We start from the raw sequence: 27692 nt of genomic DNA, 5'->3' as shown, positions 1-27692 counted from the left end.
TCATCAATCCATCTCAGCCACCAGAGCCATGAGCTGCTGCTCCCACACTCCACTTACACACACCAGTTGTTATTACAGGTTGTCACAAGCACGTTGGACACGCTCCATTCAGGGAAGGGCCTTTGCCAGGGGGTATTTGAAGAGAACTACAAAAGGCTTTTTTCCATAATTACCCATGATCTCTTGACAAAATGACCTGGCAGGGCTTTATTTTCTGGGCAGCAGCAGGTGGGAGGCATGGGAGATGCACGGAGGGCTCGGAGCACTGCTGGGCCAGGCACTCCTGGAGCTGGGAATGTGGTAGGAGGGCAAGGGCAGAGCTCTCATGGGCAGTGCTGCTGACAGGGACATGGTTGGGGAGGCCACCCCAGAGGGGACCTGCCACTGTGGGAAGAGGGGCTGGAGCTCTCCCGGCACCTGTTCCCCCTGGATGCCAGGAAAACAGCCTGTGGTGAAGTGTCCCAGGAAGGGTCTGGTGGCTGGGACTGGTGCACAGTTCACCTGAGCAAACCCATTCCTTCAGGCTTCATGGAGGACAAGGCAATGTCACACAAACTTGGGGGCCCAGGCAAGTTCACAGCACCACTGAGCTCCTACTGTGCATCTCCACAAAGCTCAAAAGCACAGCAGATGTCTACAGAAATCCCTTCCATCCTCCCCTGGGGGAGGGCAGACCTGCCCCCTTCAAGTGTGTCCCTGCAGCATCTGTACAGGTGGGAGTAACACCTGCTGGTCCCGCTGGGTACTGAGGCAGTTCAGCTGATGAGAGGCACAGGAGACAAGGGGGGCACAAAGCACCAAAACCACCACGTCTGAGCCGAAACAGGAGAGAGGGACATGCAGTCCCTGCTCAGCCCTCCCTCAGTTTTTATCCCCCTCCAGAGGAGCGTGGACACCCTCGATGCCTGTGCTTGCAGTGAGCTCAGCCATTGCTGACTCCCACCACCCCACAAACCTTTCAGTCTTGTAACACCTCCTAAGTTTCTTTAATTGCGACAGTTTCACTGCTGACAGAAGTGAGAACTTGCAACTCTACCCCTCTGATTACTTGTGTCACTTGCTGTGTATCAATGTCACACAGGCCGCTGCAATCCAGCCCTGGCTTCGGGGTAAGGCACATCTGCTCCCAGAGCAGCGTCACCACTGACCTTGGGACCGTGGTCTTCAGCCCAAGGCCCTGCTATTTTTAACACGAACATACCATGTGCCTCGGCTTTATCTTTGCATCAGAGTATTTCCCTGTGCAGGAATCCACCGTATCCCACCTGAGCACAAACACGGAGCACAAACACCTCCTTATTCAGCAAAACCCCACGCTCAGCTTCGAAGGGAAACTACAGGGGTGAGCAAGGTGGGGAGCAGAATCCCCCTGTGAGGGCCAGCTCCCTGCCCAGCAAACACACAGGCCACAGAGACAATGGGTGACAGACAGAAACAAGCCCACTGATGACAGGAACATCCCGGTGGCCCCACGGGGATGTCGGCAGGACAACAGGACACGAGCTGAGGGACAGACAGGACGCGAGGCAGGGCCGGCAGCGGAGCAGCGTTACCTTCAGAGCATTTACCACTGAGTCAGGCTGCGCAGAGGCTGAGCCATGTCCCCCCACGCTGGCTGGCTGGGCGGGGCAGGGCCTCCCCTCCGCCCCGCCGGGCATCCTACCGGGCTCCTTCGGAGGAGATCAAACACTCCTTAATACACAGCAGGCTGGGTCGCCGATTACAACATGCCAGTTATTCACTGCTCTCTTCTCAAAGCCTGAGGAGCACTGAAGGTGTGTGGTTACTCCCCAGTCCCCCTCTCTCTGTGCCACAGGAACCAAGATCCACCTGAGTGTCATTGGCCCTCAGGGGTGTTCCCCTGGAAGGTCAGCACGTAGCAACCGAATTTCTCATCTCTTAATCAAAATCTCTCACAGAAAGTGCTGCAAAGTTTAGAGAGATGATTTCAACCCCAGAGGAAGGTTTGGAGGATGTCTAATTTTATCCTGATAGCTGTGGGGGTTGTTCCTTCAGCAAGACTCCCATTTGTGAACGTTGCTGCAAGGTTTGCGAGCCCAGCACAGCCACAGCCGGCCAGGGAAGGAAACAGCTCCGGGCTGACAACTCACTCCTTCCCAGGGTGCCAGGGCAGGGCCCCCTTTGCCTTTGCCCAGAGCAGTGGAGGTTCAGCACCTCACACTGACTGCAGAACGTTAAGGCTGCTCAGGACACTTCCCCACAGCACCAGATGCCAATTTGTCCCCAGCAGTGACAGCCTCAGGGGGGGTTTTGCTCCCAGGGAACACCTGGAAGGGTTTTTCAGGCCACTGCCAGACAAATGTGAGCTACCTGAACTGCTCCAGCTCAGTCTCCTCAACCTTGCAGGGTGTGAAGCATCTCCTGGAGCGATTGCAGTGCTGAGGTAACCTGAGAAAGCTTCAGAGAGTGCTAAAAATACCCCTGCTGCACTCGTGGGCAGCCATGGGATCCCTGTGGATGCTCCTGAGGTGCTCCCAGCCTGCCCTGCTCCTCACCCTCAGCCTTCAGGCAGAATTTTGCTTAAAAACAAATGAGGAATATAAAGAAGGAAAACACTTCAAAGACTGAGAGATGGGAAGTTCCTTTCTTAAAGAGTAAGAAACACCATAGGAGCCATTAAGAAGTAACACAGCGGTAATCCCTGCTGGGATGAGTGGGAAATGCATTTCTGAAGGAGAAATAATGTCAGTGGAAAGAGCCTCTGCTCAGAGCCAGTGCCCTGATGGGCACTCCTTTGTCCCACTGAGCAAGCACACACAGAACATTGCAGTGTTTTTGGGGGCGTCTCTAATCTAAACAACAGGAGAGATGAAGGTGGGTGCGGGAGAGAAAGGGCACAGAGCGACCACACGAGGCTGAGCTTCACAGATCCAGGTGCCTGAAAAGGAACGGCAAATCACACAGGCCAAGCGAGCTTCCAGTGTGCTGGGACATGGCCAGGCCTCTGCAAGGCTCACAGCACTGCCAAAGGGCAGGGAGAACCCTCCCATCACCCAACACATCGACTCGACCCCCCCATCCTCCGCAGGACTGAGCCCCACACGTTCAAAAACCCCCCAGAACAAGCAGTCAATCAATAGCAAATAAACAGAAGGCTGCATGTGCCAAACCCACACAAAAGGTGCTGTATGCCTGAGTCTGAAGCCTCGTTTCATACACAGCCAAGCAATGGATCCGTGGGCTCCACACACATTAGGGGCACTAATGGATCCCACTGCATCACCCTGCAACTCTGCCCAGCAGTGCCTGTGATCAATTTGCTGTGATGTATGGAATGGGCTTTAGGACGTATTTTGCTTGGGGAAGGATTTATAGATCTGTTAGAGACTGGCCAGACTTAATGCTGTACTTTGGGAGAGGAAATGAAGGAGGAAGGAGAAGGGCCAACAGAGCAGATTGGAGCAGTTCTGGGTTAGGATAAATTCACTCAGTTAGCTTTGAGGTTTTTATAAGTCAGGGTTTCCTGTTTCTTTACTAACTCCAGGAGCAGCAAAGATTTCAGTCAGTTTGGAACAGCAAACCAGAAATATTGCCATGAAGAGGCTGAGCAGATGAGCACACACTGCACACGTGCAGCCTCCTGAACACAAGGAACTCCAAAGCTGCTGCGAGTGGCACTGCTCGCCGAGTTCAAGCCCCGCTCCAGGCACTGTGTGTCCTCCACAGCTCCTCTGTGCCATATGCAGCACAGCTCTGCCTCCCTTCACCACAACACTTGTGAACACACTGCTTCAAGCAGCCAGTGTTCCCAGCACATGTTGGGAGGAGACTGAAAATTAGTATTTCCCCCGTGGACATCCTTCTCCCTCTGTCCTTGATAAGGGACATGAGCTTCTCTTTAAAAAGAAGGCAGAGTTTGCAGCCCTGAAGGCCCATCTCAGGCTCAGGGGCTTCTCATCTCAGGTGAGGCCACTGCAGTGAGGCAGCACAGCTCCTGCCTTCTTTGGGGGCAGATTACTGCAGCAGATGATGGGGATGGCACCAGCCTGGAGGTGGGGCCTGTGGGGCTGGAGACACCCCAGCACTACTGATGAGCTCCTGAGGCAGGGAAGCCAAACAGGAGGAAAAGGCACTTTGCCAAAGGGGCCCTGGGGATGGGAGATGCTGCTCCCTCCCTGCTCTTGCCTGGCTGCACACACGGCCTTGCACTCAGCCACTGGAGGGAGGTGTCCCCTGTGACAGAGCCTTTTGGTCAATACCCAGGAACAAAGCTGTGCAAGTGGAACCAAACCAGCCTTGACTCCAACTGCTGCAATCTGCGTTAGCGTTACCCATCCTGAGCACCTGGGAGCAAACAGCACTGCCCAGCATCAGCACCTGAGAAACAACTGACTTTTCTGCTCCCCTTCCAGAGCCACCCTTCCCTGCTGCCCTGCCCAGCCCTGGTGCCCGAGACCCAGCACAGTCTGGTGTTGTGGGATGTGTCCTCTGTGCAGATCACACCTCTGCAGGGAGCAGGTAAAACCCACAGCATCTCCTGGGCGTGGCTTCCCACAGGGATCAGAGTGAGATCACTGACTGTGCACATCACTTCTGTCAGGAGTAAATCTACACAATATCTGATGCCAATACAGACTGCAGGGAATGGAAAGCACGGGGCACCTGACTGAACCCTGTAATCTCACCTCCCAGAAAGCCCAGAGGAATGGGAATTCAGTGCCTCACTCACATCGAGTGCAAAATGGTGAGGCTGCTCAGGCCATTTTGCCCCAGTGCCAGAGGCAAACCCTGCACTGTGTCCCGGGCACGGGCAGAGTAAAGACCCCTGTGTGGAACAGGGAGAGAATTAACCAGGAGCTTTTCTACTCAAGTCAGCAGAAAACTTCATTTTTTTCCATCTGCACTGTTGGTAAGGACAGTCCTGAAGGAAAACCCCTGTAGTGCCAACCCAAGCCAGGGGGAGTGTGTCTTCCAGCCCCCCTGGAGGAAACGTGGGAGAGCCAAGGAGGGAAAACACAGCCCCTGCCTGCCCCGAGGACACTCAGTCACCCCACCAAAGCTGCCAAGAGAACAGGGCTTTCCTCTGTTCACTTACCCTCAGCAAACACACAGGACCTCGTCCTCCAGCAGCCTCTTATCCCACAGGCAAGTGGTTTCCCGGGAAGTACATCCTTCCTGCTGGGTAAGTGCCACGCCAGCTCAATCACTACCCGATTTTCAAAGTGTTTTTCTGATTTGCTCAGCCCTCAATTTCCCTGTCCAGCTCCAAGCAAACACAGGCTGTGTTTGTCAGCTCGTTTCCAACAGGCAGGAGAGAGGAAAACCAGAGAGCAGTAACTGCTCTGCTGGATTAATAGTGCACTTAAAGAACAGCAACAATTCTTTTAGGGAGGGTTCCTGTCAATTAAAACACACAATTTTCAAACGCTGCTGTTTTTCACCTGTTCTCACAGAGCTCAGGAGAAACCTCTCCAGGACATTGCTGCCCAAATCCACAGCCCCTCACAGTGGATTTGAGATCCTGAGTGGCCAAAGGCATTGCTGGCTCCACACCCTCAGGGGCAGGCACTGCCAGGAAATCCCCTCCATTACCCTCCTTTGATGATGAACATGTAAGAGGAAAAGGTCCTGGGCTGGAACAGCTCCCAGTAGTGGAGGCCACACACTGAAAGACCAACAGCATTTAAAATCCATCAGAGTTGGTGGAGCCTGCTAGAAAATCATCAGTGCAAAGTGACTCCAGACCTTTGGAATAAAAAATATGTGTACTCCCTGCACTGCAACTCTTTGCACACCAGGTTTGTCTTGAATTTGTGTCTGGGTAACATCAAACCCATGAGCTTTTGCCAACCTGGATGGACACCCTGGAACAAAGACTGGTCAGAACCTCGGCTGCTGGAAACCGAAGTCCTCTATTAATGACCTTTTAATTCAAACTGAGGAGGAGAGCACATGAAAGAACTGGGTGGGTGGATGCTCTTGCTTTACTCCCTTTCAGCAAATATTTGATGACAAGATTAGGAAACATGAGTTTGTTCAGTGTGTTTTAATTACATTTTGGTTGGAGGATCCCCTGTTCTGTGGAAGGGAGGAGACAAGCAGTGTTGGACTGTGAGTGACACAGATTTTACTAAAAAAAAAACAAACCACTAACCAAACAGTTCCCATCTTCTAATTAGATTTATAATTAAAACCATGCCATGCAGAGGCAAAATAAAAACCACAGATCTCAGCAAAAGGTTTTTGAAAGATTTGGGAACGAGTTGAAATAATACATGATAATCCAATGAAGGGGGAAGAAAGAAGGAAATGGAAAGTGTTGGAAGGGCTTAAAAATGAATGTGCCCCCAAGAGTCACACCTGCCATTTCCCAGGTAAACATTCCAGGACTGGAAACGGAGAGCAAGGATGCAAACCCCCCAAAAAGTGCCTGAAGCAACAGTGCAAATGAAAAGGAGACACCAAAAGCAGATGGAAAAGGACCAAAAGCCTTGGAAAGGGAAGAATAGGGAACAGGCAGCAGAGAGGGAGCAAAGGGCTCTGGTTCAGCCTCATGGCTTCACTCCTGGGCTGTGGAGCAGCTCAGCTCCCTGACTCCAGCCTCCACTGGCAGCCTGTCTGCAGCACCCTGCCAGTGAGAGGGGGAGCTGAATTACAAGGAGAGTTGGAAGGGGGGAATGTCTGTCAGCTCTCCATCCCTGCCTCCTGCTCCCTCCTCCCCTGAAACAAATACGAAGCGAACCAATTTGAGGTGGGTGACTTGCCAAGTTTCTCTTTGCAAATGCATGCACTGTCACTGTATGACAGATGTCCACATTTCCACAGCACTTCAGCTGAGCTGATCAGCCCTGAAACACTGCTCCTACAAAAACTCAGGGCTATCTCCAGCTAACTGAGGTGTGGCTGCCAGTTCCTGACCTGGCTTCCCCGGCACCAGGCGGGGACAGCAGTTACACCCCTGTAACAGCCCTGTGCTCACCACCTGAGGTCACTCCCTGACACAGCACGTCTGTCACAGCCCAGGGAGGGTAAATGGGATCCAAATCCATTGTTTGGTCCCTACCTATTCCTCTCCAGAACACACAGAGGCCCTGGTTGTGTGTGCAGGGCTGCTGGGACAGGGTGTAGCAGCGGGGACACCCCATCCACGGCTCGTCCTTAGAGCCACCCCTCTGCTCTGAGCCATGGCTGTGCAGCACAGGGACACAGCAACAGGCTCCAGTGGATATTCCCGGGTTTATTCCTTTCCTATCACCTGATCCAACTAAAATATTGACTCACTGGTGGCTCTGCAATTCCCCTGACGAAGCAGCCCTTGGGTACAGCAGAGTGAGCTACAACTCGGGTTCCACTTGAACAGGGAGAGCAGAATGTGAAACCATTCTGTCTAGAAATGGTCTTGCCACTAAATATTAATAAAACCTTTACATTAGAGGTCTGTGGGGTTTTGGAAAGAAGAAAGCCAAACCAATACATATGGAGGGAGACCAGCAAAACAAAAGAAATTGGGAAAGAACCATCCCTGTGTGACAGAGGAAGGGAGTGATTTGTCTGAAGAGGTGTCAGCAAATGTGTCAGTGCATTTTCATGAGTGACAGAAAGCAGAAAAGGGGGAAAAGAAAGGATGTTGAAAGCTGAGAGGGAAAAGAAGGAAAGTGTGGCAGGAGGAGAGGAGAAAGCCTGGGACAAGGCCAGGGCTCTTCAGTGCAGACTGAGCAGAGGTGTCACATGAATGAGTCGTCACCTCTCTTGTCCAAGGGCAATCCTGCAATTCCCAACCCCTCCCAGTGCTCCAGCACCCTGTCAAAGAGGGGCTGTGCAAAAGGCACAGCTGAAATTTGAAGGCACAGCTCTGTAACTGAGCCAGGGCTGTGCCACAAACCCTCCCCAGTTGTGGAGTTCAGGGTAGCTTTTCAGATTATTTGTCAAGAGCACTTGGGTTGGCTTCATGCCAAAAAATTCCCATTCCTCCCATGAAATGGAATGGAACCAGTGCCAGGAGCTGATGTATTTCCATCCTGCACCCTTGTCTTTGTGGCAGGGCCTGACCACCAGTGAGAGCACGTTCAGGGGGTACCCAGAGGAACAACAACCCCCAGAACTAACCCAGGCAAAGGGAACGTCCAGGTGATCGGATGATAAACTGCATTTCCTTGCTCTCCCCAAGGCCACCCCTTTCTTCAGGAGGAAAGGTAAGGTATGGCAGGAAATGTGAACCTTCATCACTCATTATTTCTTAGAATGAAGTATCCAGAGACCCCAGGAGGTTTCTCAGGACTCTGCCACAGATGCCTGTGCCAGCCAGACCCCTCAGAGAGCAGCTCTGAGCTGTGTGTTTAAAAACCAGCAGCAGATTCCAGGCTTGCCCACCTGGCTCTGGCTTTCAAACCTCTCCATCAGCACTTTTTGTTCCAGTGACTTCTCCCAAGTACTGTTTTCTGGTTTTGGCTCCCCAGCCAAGGCATTTTCACTGAACTCTGTGCCCACAGAGTGGGTGTTCCAGCCCTCAGTCGGATCTGGGAATGCACTTTGAGGGGCTCCACCTGAGCCACCCAAATAAACATAAAACACACAGCCACTTCCAAGGCTTTGCACACTAGGAATGTCCTGCACTATTTTATCCCCTGGTGTTATTCCAGACCCAAGACAAAACATTTGCCTTGAAAAACACTCTTGAAAAGAAAAGAATATTCTCTGTCTCTGAGGACCAACCTTTGTCTTTGCTACTGAAGACTGTTCACATCTTAATGGACAGACATTTCTTGCTGTCCCTCTTTTCCAGATCCAAAAATTAGGGTAGAGAGAAGTGAACTGCTTAAGGTCACCCAGCAAAGAGCTGCAGAGGCCCTTCCAACTGTCATGGATTTTATGGAGTTATGGATTTTTCTAAGGCTTATTGAATGAAATATAAGAGAAATATATTCTATTAAGTATGTGCAGATCTGAAAAGTTACAAGTCTTTCATTCATTTTTAATGAACCACTAAATTTTTTCTTAAAAACATACTGGAAAACCCCTTTAACTTCATACTTGCTTATTTATTTAATTTCATTTCAGTCTTGCATTTACGTTTCTAATATATTCCTCAAAGTATTAAAAATAATATAACCCAGTTATTATTACTTACAGCATTTGCATTTTTAGAGCCAAATACTTTGGCTAACTGTAAAAAGTAGCTGATATTTTAACAAGGAGCTCTTGGGGTAAAACCAGAATGCAAAGGGTCAGTTCAGTGTGATTTTTAACCCATCAGTTAATTAATTATAAGCAGGGGCTTCCAGGAGTTTTTCTAGCAAGGTATCAACTCCTGCAAAGGAAGAACATGACAGAAAGCATTGCCATGGCCTTAAATCAATCCCCCACTCACACACGAGCAAGATGAACGAGGGGCCTCGATCTCTGAGAGTTTAGAGGGGGATGCCAAGGAATCCTGATTCTGTCCCCGGCACAGGACTGGAGCAGGGCTCTCTCCCTGCCAGCTCCTGATCCCACAGCAGAAGTCACCCACCTGGGGCAGCATGCGATTTTCCTCCTCCAGCTGTCTTACTCTGGCCTCCAGCTGCCTAACATAGGACAAGGTTGATTCTAAAAAATCAAAACAGAAAAAAAGACTCGTATTATCCACAGAGATCTGCTTGTGTTCACTGGTGCCACAGCCTGGGCCACATCCTGCCACAGCAGACTGCCTCTCTCCAGGTCCAGGGAACATCCTGCTCTGCTCCTCCCGGGGCAGCACAAACCATGCTGACGCTGGAGTTAATCAGCTCCTTGCTGCTTGGGATTCTAAACTGCTGCACTTGGGGAAAGACCACAAAGACCTGAGTCCTTCCAACCCACCCCCTGAGCTCCGGGAGCCTGGGCTGCGTTCTGGCAATACCGCCCGAGGATAATGCATTATCCTGAGGCTGGGAGCACACCTGGCCGGCACAGGGCTCTGCCAAGGACAGGCTGTCACACAGCCCGGCACAGGGCTGGCAGCACCGGGGCTCTGCCAAGGACAGGCTGTCACACAGCCCAGCACAGGGCTGGCAGCCTGGGGCTCTGCCAGGACAGGCTGTGACAGCCGGGGCCGGGCTGGGCCGTGTGTCCCCGGTGTCCCCGGGGCTGCAGCCCGGATGGCAGTGCCACAGCCCATGGCACAGCACGTCCTCCTGGGGCACCGCGTGTCCCGCTGGCCCCACACACTCGGACACGCTGCCCCTGCCCTGCCGGGCTCTGGGAGCTCTCCCGGAGCACAGCCTGGCTCTGCTCTCCAGCAGCTCCCGGACACGCACAGGGCCAGCCTGTGCTTGGCTGTCAACAACAGCAGCCACTCCCAGTCTGCCCCCGAGAACTTGGGGTAAGAGGAGATCCCTGATCCACCCCTGAGCACCCAAGAGCTTCACCATCACGCACTTCTGGGGTCACTCAGAATTTCTGCTGTTGAAGTGCTGTGTCTGAGAGAGATTCGTGTCTGGGAACACAGCACTCATTGGTAAGAAAAAATGCATCTTCTAAGAAAAAAAGGTACTTCCTGTGGTAAGGTACCCTCACTGTGCTGTGCCTCTTGCCTGTGTGTGGAATCCCACCACGCTCTCACTCCTGACTCAGTGATCCACTCAACTTTCTGGGAGATGTTAGTTCCTGTCACACATTTGGGCTCACCCTGCCACTCAATTAGCACAGTTATGATTACTGGTCTGGAATCCATGGCTGTCAGGGCCGTAGTGCCAGCTGATCCAGCCCTGCACAGCTGCACTGACAGCGCAGCTGCTCACTGGTGTAGACTGGCAGATGAATTTGAGCACGAGTTTCCTGTGGTACCTCATCGCTACTCCAGCCTGCCCGTAAAATAGATGGGGATTAAGGTGTCACTTACTGCTCTTAGGAGACTGCAGTAGTTAAATATGCATGGGAATTTACACAACATGGAGACAACACACAGTCATTTGTCAGAGCTGATTAATACCCAGCCCGGCCCTGGATCAAAAATAGCCTGTGCAATAAGAGGAAGGGGGTGATGTGAGGTTCTGCTCGCTCTGCTGCATCAGGCCTTTCCCAGCTGGTGATGGGGCATCTCTGGAGAGCCCTGAGCCCGGCTCAGATGAGCACTTAGGAGAGGAACAGCTAATTCAATTAACTGCACACGACAGGGCCCCTCCCAGCACATCAGCTCCTTCCCAGCGCAGGCAGCTCGGGGAGGAGCTCTCTCCCAGCACGGTCATTAGCGCGGGCAGCAGCTCCCGGCACATCCCACCTCCCCTCCCCGCTGTTTCCCGCACGGGATGGTTCCTGAGGACCCATCTTTTCAGAGGGGCTGGCCCAGCACTTCCTCTGGCACTGCCAGCTCTGAATTCCTTGCTCACAAGCCCGCAGGCAGGTGACTCGGCTCACACTTCATGCTCCACTCCAGTTCCCAGCTGTGCCCTCTCCATGCAAACTCCCTTCTGGATTCTCTTCAGAGAATCTCTTTAGAGTTCTCTGGTTTACCGTTTCTCAGCTCCTCAGATGATGCACCTCTTGGCTAAATGTGTCTCTTTGTCCTCTGGGAGTGCAGAGCTGGGCTCTCTGCTCCAAACCACACTGCCCTGCCTCAGTTCCCAACCTGCCCGTGCCAGCCCCCAGCAGCTGAGACTCTGGTTCACCCTCCTGAAGTGTGAAACAGTTCTTTAAATCTCCGCCTGTAATCTGATTAAAAGGGGAAATTAGGCCACCTACCAAAGGCTTGAGCAAGCAAATCCTAACTTCTGTGAGTCTTCCTGACACATAGACTAGACACATATATATTTCAGGATCTGTTAATATATTTATGCTGTGATGCCACGAGCTTAGAGGGGAAAATGAGCAGAGAAGTCAGCCAAGGACATAACAGATGGAGGAATTGAAAACACACAAAGTTAAACACTGGCACCAAACCTTAAAAAAAACCCCAACCAAACAATAAAGTTGCATCTAAAAGTATTTATGAGAAGACCTATATGATCCATCTATTCTTAATCAGCCTGGAGACAGGGAGAGAAAGTATTGGAGACACAGAAATATCAAATGTCTTGCTTTTAGGGAAATGCAGTGACAATCCCCCGTCTCCACATCCATCACTCCAACATGTTGTAAGGGAACATCAATATTTACATAGCTGATCTGTTCCTTTGACATCCCCCCTCTTGAAGCTTGCAGATATTTTGGGGTTATGTCAAACGTTATCAGACACTTCTGTTGCTGCCAAAGGCACATTTGTGCACTGGCTTTATCCATTTTTGTGTGACTGAGCCTGATCCCAGTCTACCCAGGAACTCATAATGTCCTTTAAGCCAGATTATCCCCTGCTGTTTCAGAATGCTTGAGGATGGCATGTTACATTCTGATAGTTTAGGGTTTTTTTGGAGGGTTCCAACTCCCCGTGAGACTGCACTGAAGAACAAACTCCGAGGTTCTCTGCCCACCCGTGAGATCCCTGCACAGCAACTGCATGAGAACTCCACAGAAAGCAAAAACTCAGGGGTTCAACCTCCACTTCTGCCTGATCAGATGAGGTGGTACCGAGCCCAGTGTGAAAGGGGGAAGGGATTTTACCTCATGAACAGGGCAGTATGTGGGGGAAAGAAAGAGCAGGAGACCCAACACCTGGCCAGAAGCAGCACCAGCCAGTCCTTGCACCCTCATGGCCAGAGAATGGGAAAACATGATGTCAGGAGGATGAAAAATTCACCTGGATTTTGTCAACAGCAGCACTTTCTGCTCCCACCAATCAGCTCTTGGTGTTCCTGAAGGTCTCCAGGATCTGGAGAGCTGGCACATCCCAAGCTGCACACGTTAAACACTGAGGGTGTAGAGGAGGGAAGTGGCCAACAATTCACCTCGGCAAAGAGGCCAGGGTGCTGTGTGTAGGGACACTCTGATGTGTGGCAGTGAAGGTTTGCTTTGGGTATATCCAACTTCAGCAGGGAGAGTCACTGGCCATGCTGCTCCTTCTGCACTGTGTTGGCAGGAACTTAATAATTGTATTATTATTATTATTAAATGTAATATAAATTAAAATGGATTTTGGTCATTCAAATCCACACCCAGCACCCCACAATGAAAACCAAATAATCTTTCCACAAATGGCAGATGAAAACCAAGGCTGTGCAAGGGCTGCTTTAAACCTCCCAGAATTCCCTGACAGCTCCATATGTTCAGAAAGGGTTTCCATGCTAACTGGGGAGCAGATCCCCTGCCACACAAACCATCATCTCCCTGCCCTGGCATTGCCAGTCAGCTGATTTAATTAGTGCAGGATTAGTGTCCATGGCTGGAACATGTTATTAAAACCAGCAATCCCCTTCCAGCTCCCCTTTGGAATCTGACCAGACCAACCCCACACTGCTGGGTTTGTGGGGACACCCATGGCCATCCCCTGCATCAACCAGCCCTAGCTCTGGCAGCGTCCAAGCTTCCCTTGGCAGCATCAGGCGACCTCCAAAGGTCATTTTTAGCCCTGTCTTCTGTGATTTCCTGTTATGATTGCACATCTTACATAAGAGCCCTACTGGAGAAGTGCTGGAGAACTCCTTATTAAAGTGCAGCCACATTAGGATTAGTGCTATCATGTAGAAAGAGAGAGGTTTGCCCCAGGCACGCTTTTATTAAGCTCACCAGAATGTTTAGGAGCTGCTCACGACCAAGGCACATCTTCTCAGGAAGTGTTGGGGCAGCAAACCACAGTGTTTGCATTCCTCGACACTGCTGTTGTCTGAAATCCTCCCACCACAAGCTGAGATTCCTCGGGATTACAGATCCAGCACTTCCTGACTTTAATTAAAAATATAATGAACTAAGCTGAGCTTGCTCAGTGAGTGTGTCAGAACTGAATGTGCTGATCCAAACTACAGGATCCACAGCAGCCCTGCCCCCTGTTCCATCTCTCAGGCAGCACGTGCCGCGTCCCCTCTGAGCACACCCTGCACACAGTGCCACTCACACACCTCTGCAATCACAAGTTTACACAGATGGCACACTCTCCTCTCAGTTGCAGCAGCTTTTAACCAGAGATTGACTGGAGGAACAGATGCTTTCCCTGTGCTGAGGCAGAGAGAAGCAAGGGGTTGATACAGGAGCACCTCCAAATGCTTCCGGGTGTCAGCTGAGGTCACACTCTGCAAACAGCTGGCACACTGATGTTCTGCTGGGACAGTAACCTGGGGCTGTGGGGCTGTTTTGGTGCTGGAGGTGACCAAGCTCTCCTTGCTGGGCTGTTTGATGTCCCATTAGCTCCCCTTCAGCCCCTGCTAAATGCATTTGCCACAGTATTGACGGAAACGGAGAAAATCAAACCCATTATGCTCTTGCTGAAGCCTTTCCCACTGGCTGCCAGCTTGTTCTGCTATTGATTTACGTGCTTTATGATTGGGAAAATCTTTGCTGGCTCCATTTACTCAACTGCTGGGGTTTGTCCCCGTGCCACCACACTGTCCTTTGCTCATTAGGAGTGTCCCTAGGGCAGGAACAGCCCCCTGGACTGGAAACACTGCACAGGAGAGGGGTGTTCTGCAGGCTCCTGCACTGTGAAACCACAGAGCTCCCTCCAGCTTCTCCAGTCCTGCTGTACCCCCTTTAAATGACCATTTGCAATAGAAATCGGGGAAAAACCCACCTATAAATGAAAATACAAAGCTTCTCAGAATCAGCAATATTTGTGCAAAAAGCAGTCAAACTGACTGAGGTGCCAAATACATGCACTAAGGGTCCCTCCTGAACCTCACAACTCCCCACAGATGCTGACAGTGACCCCTCTTTCACACAGAACTGTATCTCACAGGCTCCAATCAGCAGAAGCTGCAGCAACAGTGCAGAAAAGTTAGTTAAGCTGTGAATGTTCACCCTGGCCCAGCAAGCTGTGGCTGGGAACACCTTGGCTCCCACCTGGCACAGGGCAGCCCAGGCTGACACTGCAGAGCCCTGGATCACTGCAGTGCTCACCTCCTGCCTCGCTGGGAGGCAGCTGCCCAGCCTGCACCTCCCCTTGTATGGGCTGCTGTTCTTGGGACTCAGTCCCAGCCCCAAACGGTGCTCCCAAGAGCACAGAAATAGCAGCTCTCACAGCACCGAGCCATCGAACCACTGACCAACTTCTCCCTGCTGCACCTGCACAATAGGTGCCAGCACTCGCCCCAAGATCAATAACCACGAGCATGGGGAGGAACAGCCAACCCACCCTCTCCCTCCTGCTCGTGTGAGTGAAACCAACAGTTCCTATTCTGGTTTTATGTGGGGGAAGTTTGGATGGCAAGGGCTGGGCAGGACCCAGAGCTGCAGCCCCACGGCCACAGCACCTCCCATGTGCAGAGCAGTGCCAGCACACTCCTCCAGGGGAAAAGCATCCCATAATAATAGCCTAAGGAGACAGCAGGGGTGGATTCAGCCATTATCTGTGACTCTGCTGCCTCAGAGGTGCAGGAAAAGCTGCTCAGGGGGTCAGGAGTGTTTTACACTCACCCTGAAACCCCTGGGAGAATATCCTCCCCAACATCCTCTTATCAGGGGATGTGTCTTACTAGAGGATGGATATTTACAGGGAAACACAGCAGGGAAAACTACAAAACCAGTAGGTCTCTGAGGGAAAGAGATGTATACAATTATCCCTCTCTGTGAGGAGCCCTGGGAGCATTCCCAGCACCGGCAGGAGCAGAGGCTGGGCAAGTGCCAGAGGAAGACAGGCCAACCTGGGCAAAGGCAGTGCAGATTTAACATTATCAGGACAAAAGAGGGGTCTGGATTAATTTCTCTGCACAGAGTGATTAAGATGTAGGCCAGGCTATTAAATGCAGTCAGAGATGTTACAAGATTAAACATGTCCTGGAGACTGAAACCACCCTCTTGCTTCCCACAGCCCATTAAAGAGGACCGTGTGATAACAGCTGCCTGTCCCTACCGAGCCTGCCCCAGTTAGAGCAGGAGAGATGAGCATTTGGTAAAATTCCTGCCCCAGCAGCCTCAGCACAGAACCCCATTCCAAGGAAAAATGAGCTCTCCATTTCAGCTGGCAGCTGCACAACAGCACAGGGAAAGGCTGCTGGAACAGCCCCCAACCCCTCGGCAAGGCCTTTCTGGGCCGACTGGGGAAGGGATCATGGAAAGCAGCATTCAAATGACACGGGGTTTAAGCCAGAAATGCATCAGTGCAAGGCTGTGAGTGTGGAGGTACTGACACAGCCTGCCTGCCAGCACGAGAGCTGGGCTGCTCCCTCTGCAGCTGGAGCTCCCACGGCTCCAAGGGGGACACGTTTCCCTGTTCACATGGTGAGGCTCTCACTCCACCTAAACCCACATTCTTCCCTGCCTCGCTGCCTCTCCTGCCTTCCCTGGGATTTCTGTGGCTGCATCCTACGCTGCTGGGCCTTGCAACTAACCCAGGGCTGTGGCTGCTCTTGTGCAAACACACACACACAAACCCACATCGCTGACTGACTCACAACAGCACTTGGGAGAGGCACAAACATGGGAACCTGTGTTTTGTCTGGGATTCAGAGGAAGCCAAATGCACCACACAGACTGTTTCTGAGTCCCTTTGCACAGTTATTTCAGTGATATATTAACATGATGCTGATTACAACACTAATGATTTAAAAGTGACCTCAAACACAGATAGCAAAACCCAGCATATATATATTATTGATGGGCTGCACTAGACATATTTACCTGCCATAAATCTGTAGAATTAATGGTTTATAACAATTCACCTCCCAGACATGGCCAATGGTGGCTGAGCCCCTTGTGCTCCCTCTCCCTGTCTGCTGATCACGGATCTGCAATGCCTTTGGAGCAGAACCAGCTGAGATTTCCCAGGTCAGCACGTTCAACACCCAACTGCCCATTTCCTGGTCAGCACCAAACACTCCTCCAGTGAGCCCAGAGAGGCTGAGCAGATCCTGGGACAGCTGATGTGGCAGCTGCCTTGGGATTTAATATGATGGGAACACGTTCCTGATCAAAGAGGCTAATGGGGACAGAATCAGCTCAAGGCAGGGAGCCCTCCAGAACCTGGAAATGGTAAATGGGTGGTTGCAACAATTCCCCAAGTCTTCCAATCACCTGTGCCTGTTTTCATGGAGACAGTGCTGTGTTCCAGACAGAGCTGGGCTGACGCAGGGAGCAGCCCAAGCCAGAGCTCTCCCAGCTGCTTATCTGCACATGGGAGCAAAACAAACCCTTGCACAAGGTCCCTGTTTATTTCCTGGCCCTCTGCTAATGGCAAAGCAATTCACGCATTTCCTCTCCCTAAACACACTAACAGCGCCAAGGGCTCAGGGCACAAAGGCTCTTGGAAGCTGCAGATCACCAGCTCTGCACAGAGCAATCCAGGACTGACCCTGCCCCGGGCACAGGGAGAGGGGCTGAGACCTCCCGAGGGCAGCTCTGGCCCCGTCAGCATCAGGTGCCCCCTGGGCCACCCAGCACAGGCAGAGAATGAGTCAGACTCAAAACTCACGTCTGTGTGCACATGTGCACGTGAGGGGAGAGCTTTCCATTCACTCCTGCCCTCCAGTTCTCAGGATTTCGGTCTGGCCACCTTTATGGGATTAGAGGGACAAAGCCTGCCCCTTGAGCGGGCAGGAAGGCAGAGCTGAGCACTCCCCGAGCAGCACGGGCAGTTCTCAGGTCTGATTAACACTGTAAGGAACCCCAAACGGAACCAACTCTAGAGAAAGAGCAAACACTGACACTTCACTCTCCCAGCTGCTGCAAAGCAGGGCTGTATCTCCCGAGACTTTCTCGAGTGAGGATGAAAAGCCATAATTATTCCCAGAGTTCCAGGCAATGAAAGACAGGCGTGACTGTAACTCCAAACTGAGGGAAAACTCCGAGTTCCACAGTCAGGGAGGATTACAAATCAGATTATATTACAGATGCATGACCACAGCAAGTCATGTTAAACACACAACCTGAAGCAGCCTACCTACTATTTCATTACACAGAGATGAGCTCACACACACTGCTGAGGGCAAGGAAGGTAAAATCAGTGCATAAATGAGCTGCCAGGGCAGCTGCTGTAACAAAATGCACACAGCTTCCCCAAATTCCTGGAGAAAATTGAGACATACAGACAGCCTGGCAGGTTTAAGGCTAGAAAAACGCTATTGAAACAACGCAGCCTGGCTTCCTGCCCTGCAGAGACAAAGGAATCCTGATAATAATTCCAGGAATGCCTGGTTTCCTCCTCGCTGCTGGAAGTGGATATGGTCAAAAGAAATCTGAGGGCTTTTTCCTCTGCAGAAAAATTTGGCAAAAAAACCAACTGGACCAAAACCAAGTTTATGAACAAAATTTTTCGTGTGACTCGGGACATGATCTGTAGGAATAAATTATTGCAGGAGGGTTCTATGTTTTGTGTGCTTTCTGAAGCCTGACAACCAGCTCCAATCCATCTGCTTCCCTTGCTGCCATTCCTCAGGACACCCCTGTTTTCACGTTCCCCCATGGAAGCAGCAGCAGGAGAAGACTTGGGCTACTGACACCACAGCAGAAGGAAACCCATCCACTCCAGCTGGAAAACCTCCCCCTGGAGAACATCCCCTGACACCTCCTGCATCCACCTGCTCCACATGGGGATGGAACTGCCACTGTGGCACCACGATTGGTCGTGACACAGGTGTCAGCAGTCCCCAAATCTGACACAAAGCCGGTCCTTCCCAACTCAGCATTTTCTGTTTGTATCCCTCTGGTATTTCCCAGATGGAAACAACCATTCCTGGCCTCCACCCGAGCGTGCCAGAGACCTGCCCTCAGCTGCTGTTGCTCACAGACTCCACACCAGCTTCCAGTCCCAAGGCAGACTCACAGAAAAATCCCGGAGCAGGGCAGTGGACACCGGCAGGAGTGTCCTTTCCTGCCTTTCTTCCAGCAGCAGGGATTACGGCACACCGACTCCAGGAGGAGCTGACACACAAAACAACATCTTCCTGGGAAAGTGCCAGCGGCTCAGGAAAATGAAAGCTTTCCTTTCCTGCAGCATAAACACATTTCCACCAGGACTGTGGGGCAGGACAGCCCCTGAGCGCTCCACCCCTCCATGCCAGCCACCGGCACGGCACGGCCATCCCGCTCTTTCCCAGGGAAACAGCGTTTCCTTGGGCAGCTGGAACAACCTTTCCTTCAGCACTCACCATCCAGTGCTGGCCTGGTTTGTTTGCACTTCGTTTTGGTCCCACACATCTCGAACCCACTTCCAAGGCCGGGAAGCAGCAGTGAGTTTTCCACCCGCTTGTTCAAAGACTCCTGATATTCCCAGGTTTCCTGTTAAGGGAATGCTTGCAGAGGCAGCTGCCACAGCTGGCTGAGTTCTGCTGAGAGCATTTGTTGTGTGATGAGCCGGGCCTGGCTCCACAGTCAGCAGCAGGGACAATTGACACTGGGAGGGCAGCAAGGAAAGTGGTGACTACAGAGGGTTGTTAGGAGGCCACGGGCTTTTCCTGCTCTTAATCAAGTCCTTCCTTTGGTCAATGATCCAAGGAAGCTGGGAAGCTGTGTTAGCTTCCAGGCTTGCTGCCCTCACCAAGGACATTTGATAGCTTGCTAAAAATCCTAACACCTGTGTTATCCTTACACTTGTGTTAAAAATCCTTACGCTTTGTAGGCACAAACTACTGCTCTGCCTGAGAATCTGAGACTCAAGGGTCAGGTCTCCAAAGGATTGGATCTTCTGCTTACAAACAGATCCTGGGACAGACTCACACCTGGATCCGAAGCTTTCGGAAGGGAAAAGAGAAGGGAGGGAGGCAGGCAGGGAAAGGAAGCTTGACCCCAGTTTGAACTAACAAGTGAGACAAACCCCTCACTGTGGAAGTCCATCCAAGGAATGCAGACCTGTTTGGGAAAGTCAAATCACAGGAAGTGAGTAACAACCAGCAACCTTATTTTCAGAGAAGCACCTTATCTTTACTGCCTTATTCTTAACACAAACACAGCGTTTCTTACGTGGTGGTAAAGAATTCCCTGCAAAAGAAGGTGGGTTTTCTCTTGCCATCCATCACCTCCACAGAAGGTCTACAACTCCCTGAGCACCAAGAAGGGTCAATTTTGTTTCAGCAATTCTCACTATCCAGTGTCAATTCCTGCTCTGCTCTTGTCAGAGCCCAAAAAGTATCCACTGCTGGGGCCTCCAAACCCATTTCTTTCCTCAGCTGGCAATGAAGAACGTTTCAGAACCATAAAATGCTCCTGAAGTCATGAGCTGCTTTTCCCACTAAGACTCAGCCCCTCCTTAGCCTATTTCCATGATCTTTTATCTTTGTGTGGCAAGAACATTCAATCAGACCTGCTGAGGCACAAAAATGTCTTTACGGGAAAAAAGATATTTGTCCTTTGGACTCAGGTTTGGAAAATAAAATAGGAACTAAAAGTTTTCCCAGATTCTGTAGTAAGTGATGATATTCTGGGCAACTGTCTTTGTGAGTTATTATTTACTGCTTGGGGATCGTACCTGAGGAAACTTCACATCAGTGCTGTAAAAAACCAATGCCCTATACTGCACATTGCAACTCTTCCCAAATTAGATGCCTTCCCCTGCTGAAACAGTGGATCAAACCCCGACAGCCCACAGTCCATTTAGTGCACTGAACAGACCACACGCCAAGCCAAAGTCACTTTGATCCTAAAAAACCAAGAGTGTTGAATCGGCAGCGTCACACCCTGGATTAAGCGTGCCACTAATCCTGTCAGATACACCCCCTGATTGCCCTCCACGTGCAGCACCCCCAGCCTGCTGGCCCAGAACTCCCGGGGAACTCTGACACGGAAGAAAAGGCACTGTGAGCTGCACTTCCCATTGCTGATGTGTATCTGTGTGAGCGGCAGCCCTGCCACCCCGGCTGGGTCACTGCCACTGGAGCACTTCCCCTGCACGGGGCTCACACCCGCCAGGCAGTCTGGGAAAGCACCAGGATGGGACACGGCACGGCACGGCCAAGGCTGAGCAGCTCTCCTGGGCCGTCTCCTTCCCTTCTCCTGCAGCCTGGGGTCGATATCATCGGGCTGGTTTATCAGTCCACCGTGCTCAAAGTCACTTCCCAGGCACCAGCCTTCACCTGCTAATTGTGGAGCTCACACTTTCCACCGCTAATTGGCTTTCACCTGCTGCTCTCGCTGCTCCAGACTTCAGAGACCTTGCACACTTCTCACCAAAGGCCAGCCTAACAGAGCACACTTCACACTGCAATTAAATCTCCCTGGCCAGGTGAACCACAATGGAAAAGTTAAACAAGCTTAAGAGAAATCAGGGATGTTGGTACTCAAACACCCAGACTTAACAAGCCACCTTTCCCAACTGTGAGGTTGTTTCCCATCTGCCATTCATTTGTTGAAGCTCCTCTGTGGAAGGACTGCACAAAAGTCATGTTTATTTGAAACGTCACCGAGTTTAAGCCCAGTGAGCTCAGGCCACATTCAAATGTGGAATGAAAATGTGTGGAATGCAAGATGAGTGTGACTGGAGTGCAGTTCCACGATGCCACAGCACACAAGCAGAGGCAGGATTGCTGGCCCCAGCACAGCTCCCTCTGTTTCACGGTAACAGGACAGGTTAATTACTTTTTCTCCCCAATAAAATTACTTTTATATCATTTTTGCTTATTACATTAGAACAAATGATGCATGGACAATTTCCAGCGTGATTCCTCTCTTCATGAAGACAAGCAATTAGCAGCTCCTCAGTCCTCTCTCAGCTTTCCCTCTGGGTTCACTTGAAGAAATTCTCACTAAGGATCACAACAGGTTGTACCCCAGCCTCACTGCTCTCACTGCCTGACCATTTCTGAGGCTGAGAATTCATAAATAAGCACTCTCCTTACACTGCAAGTCCTTCAGATCTTCACATCATCCATCAGCACAACCACTGACCTGAGTACTCAGAGATGTGCCAACAAAACTCCCTGGAAGCCCACGGACAGCAGTGAGGCTTCCATTTGCCTCCACAGCCTCAAAATGTTGCTCCCCTCTCCCTGTCAAACCCATCTCCTTTCTCTGACATGTTTATCAGCTGCATAAATATGCACATTGTTCAACCTCACCCTCAGAAGCATCGCTGTGCCTCTGGGGCACACACTCACATGGTATATTTTTGCAGCTGGAGGACCCAGGGAAGGGAAATATGCTTTGAAAAAGGCAGCCGGGTCGAGGCTGCGTGAAGGAAGAGTGAAGATTATGATTTGTTTAAGCAAAACAAAATTTTTAAATAATAAAAAACTCCCACAAAAATAACATTCCAGTCAAGTTACAAAAGTGTAAAAAAAGTCCTTTTTCAAGACCTCCTTTTCATGCCTTTTCACTCTGAAGGCTTCATTTTGGTGCTGTTTTCCCAGGTTAATCCAGCACAAGATGAGGCTGTACTTGGCCATCACTTCACACTCTGATGTCCAGGGTCTTTCCAGGGGTATTTTCAGAGATTGCCCCCCACAACCTGCCCCTACCAGGCCTGTTGTGTTATAGGAGTAACTCAAAACCCTTCCAAAAGCTCTTCCAAAACGGGAACTGCCCACAATTGCTCCTGGAGCCTCTTCCCACCTCCAGAGAGAAAATGTCTGGTTACTGAGTTCATTTCAAAGATTATTTGCTCACTGATTGGCATTTTCCCTCCCTGGTGGCATTTGCTTTTCCAGGCTTCTCTTCCTGGCAGTGTCACAAGTGCAGTGAACACTGTGAGAGGAATGACCATGACATGTGTGTTCTGGAATGACCCAGCCCCATCCTACGGAGCCGTGGCTGGAAGCTGCATGGGTAAGATAATTCATCTGCAGGGGCTGAGGGACAATTTGGTCCTGATTTCTGGACTGGAATTCATCAGAGCTAAGCTTCCATCAGGTGGAATTTGGCAGCTGGCAGGTATTGCACATCAAAGGCCGTGAAAGGCAAAGGGAGCAAGGGAGAGAGAGAGAGTTAACTGAGATCCATCACTCTTCTGTTTCTCAAATCCCCGACTCTGCTCCTTAAATCCAGACCTGGATTTAAGTCCCTCAGAAGTGCCTGAGCCTCACCCTTGCCCTGCAGTACAAGGTTTCTCATGGAAAAGGGATCTTTGTCCTGTGGCAGCAACAGGGAAAATCTAAACGAGCTGAATAATTCAGGAGGTATTAACAGGTACCTTCAATAAACAAGGAGCTCCCTGAAAAAGCCTGACATGCACGTTGCAAAGCCCTTAACTGAAAGGGTACTAAGCAGTAATTTTTACTTTCACAGGAGAGTCTACAGTGTGTTTACTGCAGTGTCTGAAAGCAGCAGCTTCAATTCACACAGAACTCACGGCACCTCCTTGTCCCCCAGGAAAGGTAACAGTTACAAGACCCTGATAAATAAGTGCCACTAAAATAACTGGTACAAAGGGATCAGGGAAATGAGGGCACTTCCAATGCAGGGAAGCAGCTGCTGATTCAGTCATTCGGGTGCCAATCCCACAGCCCAAACTGCAGGTGATGGAATAGCCAAACTCCCCAGCAGTGTTTGAGTCAGGAACCCCCAGAAATAGGACGTGGAGATTATCCCCTCCACATTTCCCTGGCTGAGGTGTTACTCTGAAAGGAAACTGCTGAAGGGAGATCTATCACTGGAGGTGAGATTAAAAATTCAGGGCAAGGAAGCTCAATGCAGAAAGTGTTTAAGAGACCCATTTATCCCATGCAGTTATATTGCTCCCTGAGCTTCCTTCTCTTTGCATGAAACTGTATTTAGAACTAATAGGATTTGGAATTATATTTAGAATTACACAGTCGACACTGTAGAGCTGTGTCCATCTTTTTAAAATGCTCTCTAAACCAATTTTCCCAAAGGTTTCTCAGCAATCTGAGCTAGATATGGATTTTCTTTTCTCTGTTTTGCAATTTTACAGATATTTGGATTTAAAGAAAAAAAAAAGCTTAAACAAAATTAAGCTTAAAAACAGTACCTGCTCATAACAACTGTCTGCCTAATGGTAGTTGTACAGCCATTTGTAAAATTAGTCTTCCAAACCACCACACGGAAATCCACAGGAAATCAGCGCCCATGGTTGCTATTAGGAAGTAGTTATGAATTATTGCTTATCAAAGAAGTAAAATAAGCTGGGTTTTCCCTTTTTTGCCAAGTTCTGCAGGCCAGATCCAAAGCCCTTCGCCAGTGAAGCTCCTCAGTGACTTTGATGACACCGCTTGCCTGTCCTTAATCTTGTCAACAAATTCTATCATATCCTTCAGAGAAAATCCTGCAGTTGTTTTAAGTATGTCTAATCCACGAGGACAAAGCTTTAATGAGTTTCTAAATTTGTATCTTAAGAAGTAAAATAAAATAAAATGAAATAAACCCCCCCCTGTGACCCAGAATCCACTCCAAGGCATCGCTCATCTCTCGGCAGCCTCTCCGGGTGCTCCTGCTCAGTGTAAAGCAGATTTATCCCACGCCCATGGGCCAAAAGGCACGACACAGGGGACAGGGGCTTGTGCTACACACAGGGTTTATGCATGTTCCTCCAAAGACATCAAGGGGGCCCACCCTGGGAGCCCAGAGAACCCCCCCACGTCACTGCAGGTGTGTGTGTGACAGCACGGCACAGTTTGGGGGTGACACACACCAGCTGGAGGGAAAACAACTCAAACAATGGAGAGCAGGAGCAGAGCCTGGCAACAGCCAGACACTTCTTCTGCATCCTCACCCTCCGTCCCTCGGGTGGTTTAATAAAGGGCAGGATATTGAGCACCACAAAATGAAAGAGATAAAAGGCACAACTGCCGGAGTTTGTTTGCAGTTTGGCAGTTCTGTCATTTCAAAGGATGGAGCAGCTCTTTCCATGCAGACTTTATCAACCTGAGAGCAATAACGTCCTCCCCCATTATCTGGGCTTTATTACACCTGCAGCACAATGACAAATGGAAGCCAACAGCCACCGTTCACCTGCTTCTACTCCAGAATTCAGATTCCTCCCCACGACCCAGTCTGTGCCCTGCAGGAAGCTGCAAGGCAAAAGCATTTATTTAGTCCCTTCCAATTTGATTTTTCGTTTCAATCTATACCTTTTCACTTTGAGGTAAATAAAATAAACCAGAGCTGCTAAGCAGCCAAGGGAGGGAAAGAGGAGCAGGTGAGTTCATGAGAAAAGGAACACTTTTGTTTAGCTGTGCATGCAGAACGTACAGAAAAACACATGAACACCTACAAGCAGTGTACTGCCCACCACGCCGGTCACTGCAGCTGCCTGCTGGAGCACACCCTCTTCTCAAATGGTGTTTTAGTGCACTGAGTCTCTGTGGAAAGGGCAGCACATTCCACAGCACATTTGGGATGTTGCTGCGGCAGGGAGGGCCAAGGGAAAACACAGTGGGAGGGCAGCGACCGACACACTCTGCAGGACACAAAGTACAAACCAGCCAAGTCCTCTCTGCTCCTCAACTGGTTCAGGTGCTGCTCTCAAGGCCTGACCCAAATAAGCCCTGAAGGCATCAGAAAGGAGGGCCATGATCACAGAGGGCACAGGGGAGGATGATGCAACGTGCAGTCACCACACCTTGTGACTCCTGATGGTGACACAACAGTCCCTGCTGATGTTCAGACCTTGTCCCACCTGGAGCCAGGCAGAATCCCAGAAAATGACCTCCCTTTTGTAAGAATAGACAAGGCACCTCCTCCTTCCTGGTCCCCTGGCTTCTGCCCTGTGTGACCCTGCTGGATGTGTCAGCAGCAATGCCTTTGTCTCATGTGGAGACACTGCTGGAGGGCTCCTCCCTCGTTCCCTGTCTCTCTCCTGACTGCTCACCACATTTCCCTGGAGAGGTTTGTGTATCTGCAGAGTTCAGTGAGGTGTTATCTCTGCACGTGCACCCTAAACAAAGTTCCTACTTGCAAATTCCCTTAATTCCAGACATCCACTGGCACTAAAACAAGCTCCAGTGTTGAGTGCTCACACACTCCAAACCTCAGCACCCTCAGGGTGGGCTCACTGCCAGAGCAAGGCAACCCATGCACAGGAGCTGCTTCTGTAATGCAAATGCAGGCAGGCTCTTCACAGAGGGATCCCCTCCAAAAAAATCCCATCTCTGTGCCTTGAAGTCACCCATTAAAAATTAATTAATGCAAACCACTGATGGAGTAGGACTTAGTTACGAAATGAAGTTTCAGTATGAAAGGACAAGGACAGCCTTAAGTGCACAACTCCACTTCTGCAGCTACCACTTACATATTTTCACTTTTTTCCCCACCTCTTCTCCTCAGAGATTCAAAAGTTTTCCAGTTGTCCCTCAGCAATTCAATCTTTTTCTTGTCCCCAAGAAAGAGATGACCAGAGCTTCACATCCTATTAATAATGAAGCTTATACAAAACACACTCCTACATATTTAGGTTGACTCAATACACCCACTGGTATCAAATTCTAGTGGAATTGGTCTAATTTGTGATACTCAAGTAAACTGATCTCAAATAAGTTTGTTTTCCCACGGAATGCACCTTGAGAGAGTTTGTTTTCTCAGGCATGACTCACTCATTAAGCAAACACCATCCACAGTGTGCTTTTGCTCCCAAAGACATTTGAATCTTTTGCTAAAAAAGTGACAGAAGGACAAATATTTGAGAGCTGCCCTGGGGAAAACCCTTGTTGGATCCCTCCTTTACACTGAGGCTCTCCTCCTGCTCCCTCTCCCACCTTAGCTGCGAATGTGCAGATGCTCCCTCTGTTCCCTTGGAGTGTCCCTGTCCCCCTGTGTCCCAGCCATGTGTTCAAAGGCAGTTGTGCTCAGCAGGTAAAGGGGCACTGGAGCAGCAGCAGCCTCACATCTTCAGTTGCAGCCCTGCACTGTGTCCATTTGATCTCCTCATGTGCCTCAAAGTCCTTTAGTTCTTCTTGTTCCAGCCCCTCCAGACACACGGCAGGAGCTGTCCCGCGGCACAGAGCAGTGACACGTGCCAAGGGCTCGGAGCAAGCCCAGGAAAATGAACAGGCTGAGTGGGAGGCTTTTCACCAGAGGACACAGAGTTAAATATAGAGCTGCAGTGTCCCAAATACAACAGCAGCACCAGTGCCCACACTGCAATACCTGCACGGCCCCCTCCGGATGGCTGCTGGTGAGCAGCAGCGTTTAACCCACTGCTGGGGCCTCCCCAGGACATTGGCCTTCATCATTCCCAGGAAATACTGAACACCCTGCCAGCTTCTACTGAGCTTTAGTTGGAAGCCCTCAAGTAACAGAAGTGGAAATGAATGGTGTTAATGTTAAGCACAATAAAAAAACAACAGCTGATGAAAATCCCCTCAAAGCCTAACACAGCTTCTTGTTCTTGCAGCTTTGCATGCAGGCTGCATCTCCTCCTAAAGCTCCAGCAAAGCCCAGAGACACACTGCTTATCAGGAAACCATCAGGCCAGAATTCCAACTCTGGATAAAAGGATCCCGGCTGAGCTCTCATTTCTAAAGCAGAGAACCTCTCAAGTGTGGTCAGCTTGGAACCCCAGAGCTGCATGGTCAGACCCAGAAAACTCCAGCCACAGCTCAGTTCATCTTATTTGTAAAGCTGTGCTGCACCTGGTGACCAGATCCACTGTGCACAGCACAGCTTTAGCCAAGTCTCCATCATGAATTATATACAATGTACTGGCTCAGCTCACCAGGTAAAATGGACTATTTTATTAAGCAGTAAAGTCAGGGTATGGAAGGAAGATGTAAAAGAAAAACTCATGCATCACTGGGATGGCCACTGTCCAAATCTTTGCAGCTTTCAGGAGAGCTGACATTATTTGAAGTCATGTGAAATGCCTGGAAGATCTG

General features: G+C 50.4%; 1 protein-coding gene across 4 annotated transcripts in view; it reads right to left on the bottom strand.

The window, feature by feature from the left end:
* The window catches only part of CCDC85A (coiled-coil domain containing 85A), a 52700-nt gene that overhangs the window by 4908 nt on the left and 20100 nt on the right, over window positions 1-27692 (bottom strand). Inside the window, exons 3-4 of one of the 4 annotated variants that reach the window (XM_050316992.1) lie at window positions 9470-9546; window positions 1554-1670 (exon numbers count right to left, since the gene is read on the bottom strand). The exons of 1 other annotated variant lie outside the window; for it this stretch is intronic. In XM_050316992.1, the coding sequence (XP_050172949.1) occupies window positions 1554-1670; window positions 9470-9546 (194 nt within the window). The remainder of the gene's footprint in view (window positions 1-1553; window positions 1671-9469; window positions 9547-27692) is intronic. 2 more of the 4 variants (XM_050316993.1, XM_050316996.1) reach the window with 2 other exon arrangements.

This window comes from Myiozetetes cayanensis, unplaced genomic scaffold (assembly GCF_022539395.1).
Source record: "Myiozetetes cayanensis isolate MyiCay16 unplaced genomic scaffold, myiCay2020 scf2-11, whole genome shotgun sequence".
NCBI classification, from domain to species: Eukaryota; Metazoa; Chordata; class Aves; order Passeriformes; family Tyrannidae; genus Myiozetetes; species Myiozetetes cayanensis.
Note: the sequence above shows the minus strand (reverse complement) of the source record. Positions and strands in the feature narration are given on the sequence as shown.